Here is a 14,135-nt window from a genome sequence, read left to right as displayed (position 1 = left end):
TCCCAGACACCTTCTCTGATCACAGACCCACCTAACTCCTAAGGCAGAAAGTTAACCCTAAAAAAATCACGTACAAGCACATCCATAACGCAAATAATTTTTCCGCAGATATTATCTCTCCTGAATCAATGGAATTGGCCTCCACTAAAACATCTCCAATTTGATAAGGCAACCCAATACTTTAACCACACATTCCTGAAAAATCCTTGCTAAAGTAGCCCCCATCAGGAAAATCCATGAAAAACTAAACCAACTCCGTGGCTATCAAAACACACTAAACTCCTTATGAAACAAGAGATGGAGCATTGTCCCAGAAACCAAACAACCCTCCAAAACCACCTACATTTAAGAAAACACTCAAAAAAGCAATTAAAAAAAACAGACCAGAGAACCCACTGTTTGACAGCTCAACAGAAACATCAAAGTAACCCCCCCCCAAAGTTATGGGCTTCAATAAGTCATATTTTCTATCCCAAACATCCGTCAACCCCCAACCCTGCCCCTCTAACACCAATGAAAGTATTGCCACTCAGTTCAATTCTCACTTTACTAATTCCATTCTGTCATTAGTAAATCACAACACTACCAGCCCAATGATCATACTCGCCACCCGTCACCAGTTCTTTAGCTTTTAGTCTTAATGTGTTAACTACATGATACAGGAACAGACTTCTCCACCAACTGAACCCTTCAACCCTAGCAGCTGACTTGCTTATCAATTAATTCCTAAAGCTAGCATCCAGCTCTATTCCTTACCCTGTGCCCCTACTAATAAATTGGTCCATCTCTTGAGCAATATATCCCCAAACTCTGAAAGCTATCCCATATTATCCCCCTGCACAAAGGAGGCACCTCAACACTACTATCTAACTACAGACCCATCGCAATACCGCCCCCCTGTTGCCCAAATCTTTGAGACCTGTATATAGTCACAATTCCTTCCCTGTCTCTTGAGTGACCACCTCCTCTCAGGTGCACAGGATGGCTTCAGACCCAAGCATAGAATCACATCTGCCATTATTAGCTTCACAGACCTGGTCAACCAGGTAGGGAATAAAGGCGTGTGTTTCTTCAGTTTTCCTATACATGTCAAAAGCATTTTATACTGCCTCACACCAAAAACTTCTGTACAAACTAGCCGCATTAAACTGCTCACAATCCACAATTTCATGGTTCTATATCTACTTGTCAGACAGACAATAAGCAGTGAAATGGCTAGACAATATATCCTCACTCCTACCTGTCACAGTAGGAGTACCACAAGGTTCCATACTTGGCCCACTTCTCTTCTCTATTTTTACAAATGATCTCAAATCTGATCTCAAATCTGCCACCACATCGGCTAACATTATATAATATGCAGATGATTCTACACTCATCTGCTCAGCCACTTCAATCCCCGAACTCTTGCAAAAAACACAAAATGCATTTACAGATGTTGAACAGTACCTTACCACCAGTCAACTAATACTCAACTCCAAGACCAAATTACTCATGTTTACCAACAGTAAAATACCCCCTACCCCTTTCATCATCTATTCCACTAACAATACCAAAATCAAGCAAGTAGAGCACACCAAACTTCTCGAGGTCACTATTGACAAATCCTTCATTTATGATATCCGCATATCACAAACTATTAAAAAGGTCCACATAAAACTCTGGGCACTCTACAAAGCCAATCCATTCCTCACCCAAACCACCAAAATAGCCATTGCTCAAAGCAGTCCTCTATCCACACTGTTATATGCCTCCCCAATCTTCATAAATTTAAGGAAGTCTAATTTAAATAAACTAGAAGCATGTTAAAACAAAATAGGTTTGCCACCAAACTCCCAATACAGGCTGTACAGCTCTTAACAAACTAGACTAGTTTGGAACTCCCAAACCTATTATGCCTCAAACAACATACAATTTACCATTCTGTTATCTACCAATTAGGTGAATGTCGAGCCCTAAAAAACCTAGTCAAACCCTACACTAGCTCTGAAGTCTCTAAAGCCAGTAATAGCAATGGAGATGCCTTGGTCTCAAAGCACATCTCAATCCCCCAACCCATTCTTTCCACAGGCAACCTCTCAGATTTCAAAATTCTCAAGACCCATATGACTAAAAACTAGCTATGCTCCTGCACAACACCAGGCTGTGATCCCTCAGTATTTTCTTGTACACTGTTTTTCTTATATTACTTCTCTCTATTGTTTATATTCTCTGACCCTTCCCTTGGAAACCATCATCAGCTTATAACTGTATAATTTTTATGCTACTTTTTTAATGTGGTGAGGCTGCCACCCTACCTCCTAAGTAAAACTACTTAATGTTTTAGTTTCTGAGGTGATGACCATGAATTGTTTGTGTAAAATCTGTGACTAACCATCTCTACTGCATTATTTGTATTGCTGTTACTTGCTTTTGTTCATTTCAGTTAATTTGCATCACTGTTCACTATGTAACCTATTGTATATTTTTTATAACATTGTTTACTATTTAACTTGGAGCTTTTCTCCCCTGGCCTCCTCTGAAAATGGGCCCTTTTGAAGTCGAACACGCCTGGTAAGCTAATGTAAAATAAACTAAATATATTTTTACATGGTGCAGATAATAGCTTCTGGTCTTGACCCTATCCAAGACATTAAATCACCACCCAAAAACAGCAGAGAGGCTGTTGAAGCCATCACAATGGGCTGGATATATGAACATTTGGAATTAATCACAATGGGCTGGATATGGAAACATCTTTAACTAAATCTAAATTACATTTTCACGTTTTTTTTAATATGGACATTGCTGCATGTTAGTGCATTCAGTTCAACAGAAAGGTAGACTACCTGATTTTAATAGGTAATGTTAAGTTGTCATTCTCCTTCATTCTTGCTGGATGGGTTCGGAGCCGACCTTGGCTCTGACTCTGCCTATACTGTAGCTCGAGAGCTATTTTTACCGGCTCGAGGCAGCCCTATATCCCACAATACCATGCGCTAACTCCCCAGATCTCGTTTGCCGCTTCGCTGCGAGGTTGACTTTTTTTTTTACCGGCTCAGGTTAGTAAAAGAAAATTTTTTTCAATAGAGCTATTTTACCAAATAATTTTCCTACCTTAGGTCCCTAGCGATAGTTTTATTTATTACAGCCCTTTTGTAGCCCTTCTTCCCCTCCTTTTAGTTAATTTTTATAATCGGGCCTATGGGTTTTAGCTTAGTTTCCCCCACCCCTTAGAGTGTGTGTGTGTGGGTGTTTTAGTCACTCCCCTTAACTCCGTTCTGGGTATAAGTTGAGTGACTGTGTGGGCTGACTGTGCTTTCTGTATTTAGGACTATGTCCAAAGACGCTAAGGTCTCGGGATTCAAGAAGTGTGACTCGTGCTGTCAGAAAATGTCTGACAGACGGTCACACTTCTTGCGTCTACTGCTTGGGGCCTTTACACCTGCAGGACTCTTGTTCGTCTGTCACAGATTTAGTTCAAGAGTCCTGCAGGAGCGTCGTAATAAGCTCGTCTTTAGGGGCTTATTGACGCCCGATGACTCCTCGTCCAAGTCTGGCTCGGGGAAGTCTTCTAAAACTGCCAAACCCTCGACTCCAGCTTCTGAGTCGTGGACTGGTGTAACTGAGATGGCTCTGACATCGGTTCCAATCGGATCTGAAGCGAGCAAGGTCGTATCTGCTTCGAAACCTGCATCGGAGCCGACTCCAGCATGCAAGCGCTCTAGATCCCCCTCGCTAGAATCCGTCCGATAGGCTCCGAGATCACCACTCCTGTCGGAGCGGAGTCATAAGACTCATTCATCCAGGCTTTCCAACCATGATATTGAGAGGGTGGTCAGTAGACTCATAAAATCTCAGGCACTAGCCCAAATGCTCCAAAGCCTGTCTCACCAGACTGTGGCTCCCTCGACACCGCCATAGATTCCTCCCCCGACTCGCCATTCGAGTTCAGAGCCGGAGTTTGTCGGAACCGTAACCTTGCCCACGTCGGAGCAGATACTTGCACCTTCGGCTCCGGCGTCATTGGCTCCGACTTCTTCATTGGTTCTGTCCGTGGAGAGGTCCAGGCGCCGGGACTCCATTGTCTGCTCCGAGGGGGCGAGTGGCATCGGACCCTTGTCCAACCTCGCTCTCCCTCTCTGAGCTTCGGCTCTGGTTAGTTCGGCCCCGACATCATTCTCGGAGACTTCTCTGTTGGTGCCGGGAGCGGTTTGGGTCTCTTCGGAGCCGGGACTGCGTTTGGTGCCTGATAGGGGAGCCTTCGAAGTGATGAGGAGCATGCTGGACCCAGTGTCCACTCCAAGATTAAGTTCTGCAGCTCCTTCCTCTACAGTGCCTGTTACGGTCTCTGGCCATCCTCCTGCATCTGACAGCAGAGATCCAAAGCGTAGGGTACCCACTTTGGGTGTCTCCTCCTCTTCCGAGGCCTCCCCTGAAGCTTCAGGAGAACCCCCTAGGAAAAAGTGCAAGAGGAAGCACATAGACTCCCCCAAGTCTGTCACGTCGGACACCGACTTGGATGAGTCGGAGGGTTCCCCGAGATCCCCCTCTGAGGATGTCTCTTTTTCAGACATCCTAGAGATCCTGAAACAGAGGGGAAATTGGTCCACTCTCAAACCCTCTGAGGACGAGTCGGTTTACCTTGATGCTTTTGGATCTCATCCTTCCACCTCCTGGGTGTCTCCTCCTTTCGACCCACTAATGGAAGTAGTGGCCAGAAAGGCGTGGGCAGCTCCTGACTCAATGGAACCTACCCCTAGGAAGCCCTCTAAATGTATTTCTGCCCCAGAGGACAATTCCTTTCTGACCAAAGGTGTTTCAGTAGATGCTATGGTGGTAGCAGCAGCCACTAAGAAGGAATTAGCTGATCCTTCTGTACCTGTTCATCCTCCTAACAGAGTCCAGGACCATGGACAGGTATGGTAGGCGGACATTTGCTTCAGAGACCTTCGCCATGCGGTCACTTAACTATTTATGTCATCACCCGCCTTCAGAGAGATTTGCTCAAAGAGCTGGGTGAAACCATACAGGATCCTTCTGCTGCAGATTATCAGGACAAGATGAACTCCCAGCTGGCTACCCTGAATTCCATTGTCAACTCCTCCATGCGGCTTATCTCCTACGCAGCCGATGGAGCGAGTAGGGCCGCAGGCACAGGTGTTGCGTTGAGACGTCACGCTTGGATGCAACTCTAACTTTGCCGATCCCTTCAAGGCGTCCTTCACCAACGCCCCCTTTGATGGTTCGGAATTGTTTGGACCTCAGATGAAGAATACCCTCACCAGATGCGAGCAAGATGGTAAGACTATCTCTGCCGTGGGAGTCCACTTTTCCACACCTTCTAGACCTTATCCTAAGGGCCAGAAGGGTGGAAAGATGTGGTTCCGCAAGCCACAGGGAGTCGCGCCTGCCGCACGTGGTGAATTTCCCCCCAGAGGCAGAGGGGGGAACAATAACAGACGCCGCCCCAGCGGCAGAGGGGGTCCACAGAACCAGGGTTCCAGGGAATCATTCCCTGACCAACCGTTTCAGCATCCCTGAGAAGCTGCCAGACTGTCCGCCTTCAGAGGCAGTCTGGGGAAGATTATCTCTGTACCCGGAAGCCTGGCAATCCGTCTCCCAAGACAAATGGGTACAGTCGATCATATCCGAGGGTTAGAAAATTCCCTTCATTTCTCCTCCGATCCAACCGCCGAGACCCCTACCCAGATGTACCACCCAGACAAAGGGGTCAGGCACAGCTAGAAATAAAAAAGCTGTTAAAAAAAAAAAAGTCATCCAGGCAGTCCCAGCAGATCAGCTAGGATCCGGAGTCTACTCAAGATTCTTTTTGGTACCAAAAAAGACAGGAGACTGGAGACCCATGTTGGACCTCAGCAGATTGAACAACTCTGTACAAAAGACAACATTTTGGATGGTAACACTGCAGTCCATTCTACCCTTTTTGGGCAGAGACAACTGGATGTGCTCTTTAGACCTCCAGGACGCGTACTATCATATAAAGATACACAGGCGTTCCAGGAGGTTTCTTTGCTTCCAGCTGGGAGCCAGTCATTATCAATTCAGAACCCTGCCCTTTGGTCTCACCACAGCCCCCCGGGTGTTCACCAAATGCTTGGTCATGGCTCACCTGAGACAAAAAGGATTCCAGGTGTTTCCATATTTAGATGACTGGCTCATTTCCGCTACCACCAAGCAGCATCTTATAATGGCCAGGGATTGCACTATTCAACTTTGCAACAATCTAGGTATTTCTATAAATTTTGCAAAATCCTCCTTGTCACCTTGTCAATGTATAAACTTCATAGGCGCCATGTTAAACACCACAGAAATGTCTGCAACATTACCACCTCAGAGAGTGACAGACATACGGCGGAATGTTCAGTTTTTGTTTCAGTCCAACAGAGTTCAAGTCAAGTTAGTGCTGAAAACTTTAGGCCTATGTGAAACTTTGTTTTTCTGATGAAGGTACTCGAAAACGCACTTTTGGTATACAAGCGTTAATTAAATCCAACAGTTCTCAACCATTCAGTGGTTACGTTTTGTTTATTATAAAACTGTTATTTTCAATATAACTTGGTTCTTGGGTCTCATACCCTTATTTGGTCTCCGGAGTGAACTTCAGAGTGGCTTCTCAGCATACCTTTATTGCCCATTACAAACTTGATATAGCCTCCAGAAATAGAGCTGACTTTGGTTCCACAGAACTCTGGAGTCTGTTCCGTTGAGCCACCCAGGACCAAGGTGCTAGGGGACGCTGTCCAATCCAGCAAGACTGAAGACGAGAATGACAACTTAACATTAAGAAGTTATGTTCTTACCATAACGTTCCATGTTAGTTGTCTTCTTCTTGCCTTCTTTCTTGCGTCCCTCCCTCCTGCCGCCTAGCCTAGACAGACTTTAAGGTCTCTGAGTCCTTTTATTTCATGTGATACAATACTTTATGGTTTCCCCGTATCTTTAGTGTTACCAGCAGGGAGTCCGTACTTGGAAATAAGGATAATAATAAATTTATACTGTGTGTTAGCTGCCAACGAGATCTGGGGAGTTAGCGCATGGTATTGTGGGATATAGGGCTGCCTCGAGCCGGTAAAAATAGCTCTCGAGCTATAGCATAGGCCAAGTCGGAGCCGAGGTCGGCTCCGAACCCATCCAGCAAGAAGAAGGCGAGAAGAAGACAACTAACATGGAACGTTATGGTAAGAACATAACTTCTTATTCACTGTTAATGTGTCACTGATGACTTACTGATGGTAGAGCTCATTTATTTACTTTTACTTAAGGTTATCACCAATGTTTTGCATTACTTAAATTTTATTGAAAAAGAATGGTAATTCAGGAACAGTTTGTTTGGGGAAGCAGCTCATGAAAGACTACGGAGTTTGTATACTTAATTAAGGAGAAGCGTGGGGGCAGGAGGCCCAGCAAAACTCCGGCATCTTACATTTTGTAAGTTGGAAACGTGATCAAACTGCCATTTAATGAGCTGTCTTGTCTAAAGAACAGTCCAGGTAACCCCTCTAATGGATCTGGATGCTTTTTGTTGTGCTGTGTTGTTTAAGCCCAGAATTGTCTGTTGAAGACCAAGTGGAACAACTGGCACAAGAACAGTGGGAAAAGAGTTTCGATAATTGCTGTAATTGTGTATTTTTATACAGCTTTTTCCTTGTCTGCCTGCCCTATCAGGCTCAAAACACATTTGTCTCCTAGTAGTGGAGAATCCCCAGATTTGCTTGGGTGAGAGCTGTATAAGAGGTGCTGCTATTCAGTCAGATGTTGTAGAGCTTGTGCTTTCTCTGGCATTTTAGTGCAAGTCATGAACTTTGAGCAGTGGGAGGGGCTACTGCCTCACTCTGCAAGTGCATGATACTGAACACTCACTACGATTAGCAGTGGCTAGCTGAGACTTAGGCCCACCCCCATGCCCCTGCTCCAAAAGTTGTGGCTGTGTGCATCCTGCTCAGTCATTGCTGGGTACACCCATGCTCTCCTGCTAGTGCATTCAAGCACCTGATCTGTTAATCAAACTTTGGTTACTAGGGCTGCAGTCAGAGTTTATGCCATTACAACATTAGTGCTGGCACAACTGCTAAAATTCTATATTTTTAGTTAATTTCCATTTTTCCATACTATGATATGAAATTGCTACACCATACCTCTCAGCTGTACATATTTTTGCAGAATGTCAAGATTTTTTTGTCTCATATTTTTGGTCTGTTTCTCAAAATTTTAGTTTTCTGCCAAATCATTGAGGACTGAAGTTAGAAAATGACAGACATTTGAGTTTCAGACTTAAAACCCTTCAGGAAAGTCATACTAATATAAAACCTGTTGTTCTATCAAATGTCTAAGTTTGTAAAAGCAATATTTAATGTATCCCTATTTTTTGGACCTTTGTCACTCAAAGCTGAGTATACCCATTTTGGAAAGATGGGAGAGTGCAACTAATGGTTCAAGTGCAGCAGTTCTCAGCTGCTATGCACTGTTTTGTAAGGGAGAAGATTTCTTCAGTGTCCTACTTAAAATGTTTGTTGTGTGAACCTAATGTTCTTTCAGCCATTGCATTCATTATAACTGAACTTTGTTTGCATGGCATAAGACTGCAGCTCTGAACTCCTAAGCATGTTTGACTGCTTGTAGAGATCAGGTTGGGGGACTGATGTCTTCTTGCAGCAACTCCCCAGGAATTCTAGTAATTTTACGGAAGTGATCTTATGCTAGCGTCTTGGCAACTTAAAATGTAAACCAAAAGCATTGCTGAATTCCGCTATTTTGGGAAGACTTGCTATTTTCATCCTGTTTTGGCACTTTTCTGATGTAAACCAAAAGCATTGCCGGGTTCACCTGTTTTGGGAAGACTTGCCATTTTCATCCTGTTTTGGCACTTTTCTGATGTGTGTGTTTTTATAGTGTTTTTTTTACATAAGTAAATGGCGAAGTAGTACAAGTTTGTCTGTTTTGTTTTGGTATTGAGTAATATTAAGTACAAAAACTTTCACCACAGAATTGGTGTTCTGTTATGCTTTCACTTAGCTTGTGGACCATGACACGCATTGCCTTTAGTGCTGATCTGCAGTTACCTCTCAGTCTTCCAGTTCTATGTGGCAACATTTTTAAATAAAAAGCTTCATAAAGTAAAAACTTTTTTTCCCTATGATAGCATCCCTGAAAGAAAGTTCAGTGAATTTGACCTTGGTGATGACCATGTAGTGATTGCAAGGGGTTGCATCTTTTTATAGATGCACCACAGAGGACAAACAAGGCCTCATTGATTAAAGTTTGAGTGACATCAGTGCTGTCCCTATGGCGATGTCACTGAAAGATGCAGTAGAATTATGTAGGAGTCTTACAAAGCTTTTTATGAAGAAATAACCCACGTAATTCTACTATAATAGGGTGGAAAATACTTTGCAGCGCAGTGTGCTGTGGTGTGTTTGTGTGTGATTTAACATTTTAAGTTATTGTACTGGGTGCATCATTATATAATTTGCATTTTGCATTAATGACACTGAATGAAAATTCATTCCACTTGAATGTGCTCTTGGTTAAGTATATGTACGCATACTGGAAGTATCTGTGTGGAAACAATTGGCCATGCAGATCAGTATTAAATACCAGGCACGTTTCATGTCTTAAGAACATGCTTTGCAATCTGATGAGTAATTATTTAGGCTGGATTTTTGTTTACTTTATGCAGAAGGATGATGATATCGAGGAGGGAGATCTACCAGAGCACATGAGAAAACCAGCTCCAGTCGATTTTTCTAAAATTGATCCCAGTAATCCAGAAAATTTCCTCAAGATGTCCAAGAAAGGCAGGACGTTGATGGTATTTGTTACAGTGTCCGGAAGCCCTACTGAAAAAGAAACGGAAGAAATAACAAGTCTTTGGCAGGGTGGTTTGTTTAATGCAAATTATGATGTGCAAAGGTAAGAGTCTTTGTGTTATAACGCACTGTCATTGCTTGTGGTTTCAGATTGTGGGCGACTTAGATTTGTCGGGGCTTTTTTCACTGTTGTAAATGGGGCTTGGCATGATGATTTTCACTGGAAGTTATAACGCTAGCTGTTAATAGTAAGACGACTTTTAGATAACATGAAAGTTAATTTCTGTTGTTCGATGCTTCCAGCAGGACAAGGCACAACAAGCTTCTTAGCAACTTATTTTGTGTAACACATTTTAATCTTAACAGTTTAACAGTAATTGGAGTAGTCTCCACAGCCAGGGCTTTCACATCATTGTCTGTTTTGGTGAGCTAGTGCAGTTTAGCCTTCTCATATAAATATTTATTTATTTTATTTTACATTTTTGACTGGGCTAGTCTAACTGGATATATGTCAATTTTCAGTAGAGGCCCGGGGAGAAAAGCTCCATAAAAACGCATGCACAAAGACAGAATAGTAAACTACAATTACAGGATACTTGTAAGACAATAACAGGTGTTCCATTCCAATTTTTTATTTTTTTTTTTGAGTGCAAGAAGAAAATAGAGAGGATTTAGAAAGGTGGGAAGATACCAAAGCAAAGTAATAAACAGGAACAGGAGAACAGGCCAGATAATCGAATTGGAAGAATTAGTGTAAGGGTAGTGACTAAAGATAAGGCAGAAAGAAGGCCAATTCAGTTGTTCCTAGTTGCAATAAGTGAACATCTAGTGTAGGGGCCTTAAAGTGGCTGTGAAGAGAGATATAAGTGGTAGTGGCCTAAGGTAACAGTAAGAGATACTCTAGTCAGGGTTGGTACAGGGACATAGCCAGTGGGTGTAAGGTATGACTTAAGTTTCTTTTTAAATAGAGAAGTAGAAGAAAGAGATGTGCCTGCACTAGGAAGTAGGTTCCAGCTTTTTCCCCCAGTGTTAGAGAAAAGGGATTCTCCTGCTGTATTGTTAGGTTTTTGGGTAGTTATGAGTAGTTTGTTTGCAGAGCGCAGGTTTGTTAGATTTTTATATGGGCTGATTAGACTTGTGAGAATTGGTATATTGCCTGGATAATACAGTATTTTGTAGGAAATAACCAGTTGGTGAAAACCAATTTGATTTTGCAATTCTAGCCAACCCAGTTGATTAAGATTTAGGCAGTGGTGGGTTCTACATGGGGAGTTGGTAGCAAATCTGGCAGTATTGTTGTAAGAGATTGCCAGCTTGTTGAAGTTGCTTTTAGATAGTTCTGTATATATAGGAGAGGCATAAAAAAGTGTTGAGATTAGGTGGGTGTGGGCAATGGTAGTTCTGGCATTAGGTTCATAGGTTCATACTAGGCTGTCTGCCCAAGGGCATTTATAAGCCTAGCCCAGAGTTTTGTGGCTTTCGCCACCCCTTTAGTTGAAGGATACTATGCCCATTATTTTGCTGTGCCTCTGTCAAGCAGTGACACTGAGGTAATCCCTGGGGTATATCTGCGATCTCCCATCCATTGGTCAAGATTTCTCTTGAACAAGGCCAGCGAGGTGCTCTGCCTCACATGTACTGGGAGTTTGTTCCACAGCATAGGGAGTCTCTGAGTGATGAATCTGTCCCTCCAGCACGTCCTATTAATAACCGTGTCAAGGTTTAAGTCTCCCGCCCTTGTAGTTCTGAGGGATCTATATTTTTTGAGGTGAAGCATGTTCATCAATTCCGCGTTGGACATGGCCTTGTATGTCAGGCACAGGTCACCTCTGAGCAGACGATAAGCGACTGAATAGAGCTGGAGTTCCTTCAGTCGGGCAGCATAAGACATATTTTTGAGACCCTTTATCCTTTTGGTGAGGAACTTTTGGGGCCTTTCCTGTTGCTGCAGGTGTCAGGTCAGATGCATCCCGAATGGGGCATTGTACTCAATCATTGGTCTGATGAGTGATGAGTACAGGGGGACAATGACCTCCCTTGATCTAGATGTAAATCCCTTCATGATCAGGTCGGCAATGTAGAAGGTCTTCCTAACTACTTTGGTAACGTGAGTGTCGAACGAAAGGTTACTGTCAACCTGGGTCCCCAGATCCCTGATAACCTCTTCTGTGCTTAGTGGGTTGCCACCTATATGGTAGCTGGGGGTAACCTTGTTTTTCCCGATGGGTATGACAATGCATTTTTTGGCGTTTAACTTTAGGCCATGGCTCTGGCACCAGTTATCCGTTTCTATGAGACCCTTCTGTAGGATATCTGTGTCAGATGTGTTCTCGACTATGGCTCCCAGTTTGCTGTCATCTGCAAACTTTGTCAGCCTTAACCCTCCTGTGTTTGCTTGTACTTCTGAGAAGTAGATGCCAAACAAGAGTGGGCCCAGGACTGAGCCCTGTGGGACACCACTTGTGACAGGCTTTGAGTCTGACATGGCGCCAGCAACTCTGACCCTGTGGGTTCTGTCACTTAGCCAGTTTGCAACCCATCTTGTGATGTAAGAGTTTACATTTAAGCTGATGAGTTTTTTCAATGATACCTGAGTGGGGTATTGTGTCGAAAGCCTTTGCCAGGTCGAGGTAGGCTGTGTGGACTGCCTTGCCGTCATCAATGGGCTTCGTGACAGTTTCGAATAAGTCAACCAAGTTTAAAAGGCATGATCTGCCTTTGACGAATCCAAACTGGGTTGGATCCAAAGTCTGCAAGTTCCCTATGTCTTTATTTATGAGTTCCATTATGATCCTCTCCATAGGTTTGCAGATCAGGCTTGTCAAGCTGATGGGACGGTAATTTCCAGGGTCGGTGGAGGCACCGCCTTTGTGGAGTGGGACCACAATTGCCGTACGCCACTCCTTGGGTACGTATCCTGAGGTGAGGCTAAGATTAAACAGCTGCCCTAACTGTGGGTTTAATTCCTCATTGAGTTCGTGGAGCACACAACCGGGGACGCCATCTGGTCCCATGGATGCTGTGTTTTTCGCCTTGGAGAGAGCAGTTCTCACCTGAGCATTAGAGATGTTTGGGGGGCTACAATCCTCTGGTATAGATATCTCTCCTTTTGGGGGGGAGGGAGTTTGCACTGAACCTGTCGGCCAGTATGTTGGCAATGTCTGTAGGTTCAGTGATTTTTACATCATTTTGAACTAATTCTGAGCATATCTGGGAGTTTCCTCCCAGATTTCTAACATAGCTAAAGAAGGCCTTATGGTTGTCTTTTGAGTCCTTAGCGACTTTTCTCTCAAAATTTGCCTTGGATGATTTTGAGAGATCTTAGTTTTTTACTTATAATGATCAAAGGTGTCTTCCCTTCTAAGGATTTTGCTCTATCTTGTAGTAGCTTCCTCCTTTTCCACCAGACTGGACGCTTGCCTTTGGTACAAAGAGTTTTTGTTTTGTTTGGGATTGCCTGATCCATGCAGTCCTGTAGGTGCTGGTAGAAGGCATTTGTAAGTGATTCAGCGGCTTGAGTAATGGTTTCCGCAGGCTCGGGGGCCTTAAGAGACCACATTGGGAGTAAGGAAGGGTTTAACTCTCTAGAGAGCGCCTAGTTTTTGGTTAACTGATTTTATTGTGGTATTGATGTGAGATTCGTAGTTGAGGTTATGGTCGATGGTCACTCCTAAGAGTTTAGTATTAGTATCGGGGGATATAACTGTACCATTTTTAGATTTAATAGTGAAGTGAAGTGGGGAGGATTTTTTGTGTGGGAGTAAATAACAATAGTTTAGTCTTTTTAGGGTTAAGGAGGAGACAACTCTGTAAAAAACATTCATCTACATGCTCAGACATTTTGGGTGAGGGACTGCAGTTCTGAAGGATCTGTAGCCGAGGATATTAGTGTGGTGTCATCTGCATATTGTATGGATATAGCATGGGGGATACTAATAGATCGTTTATAAAGACAGAGAATAGAAGAGGACCCAAAGTAGAACCTTGGGGTACACCAAGGGAGACAGGAAGGAGGGGAGGCTAGAGTATTGTCCCAAAGCACTGCCTGTAGCCTGTTGTCTAGGTAGGACTTGAACCACTGTAGGGCTTGAGAATAGAGGGAAAGGGACTTAAGTATATTCAGTAGTAGTTGATGGTTAACCATGTTGAATGCTTTTGAAAGATCTATAAAGATAACAGAGGAGATATATATATATATATATATATATATATATATATATATATATATATATATATATGTCAAAATCCAAATGTCACGCCCAGCACGTAGAGCTAAACACCAGCGAGATTAAACATGAAGAGTGAAAATAGACAAAAAAGGTACGC

General features: G+C 43.4%; 1 protein-coding gene across 1 annotated transcript in view; it reads left to right on the top strand.

Moving 5' to 3' along the window:
* The window catches only part of MESD (mesoderm development LRP chaperone), a 102,927-nt gene that overhangs the window by 43,723 nt on the left and 45,069 nt on the right, over positions 1 to 14,135 (top strand). The window contains exon 2 of the mRNA XM_044077940.1: positions 9,680 to 9,912. Coding sequence (XP_043933875.1) covers positions 9,680 to 9,912 — 233 coding nt within the window. The remainder of the gene's footprint in view (positions 1 to 9,679; positions 9,913 to 14,135) is intronic.

This window comes from Protopterus annectens, chromosome 7.part0 (genome assembly GCF_019279795.1).
Source record: "Protopterus annectens isolate FY-2018-M chromosome 7.part0, PAN1.0, whole genome shotgun sequence".
Taxonomy (NCBI): domain Eukaryota; kingdom Metazoa; phylum Chordata; order Ceratodontiformes; family Protopteridae; genus Protopterus; species Protopterus annectens.
This window is presented reverse-complemented; position numbering and strand designations above follow the sequence as displayed.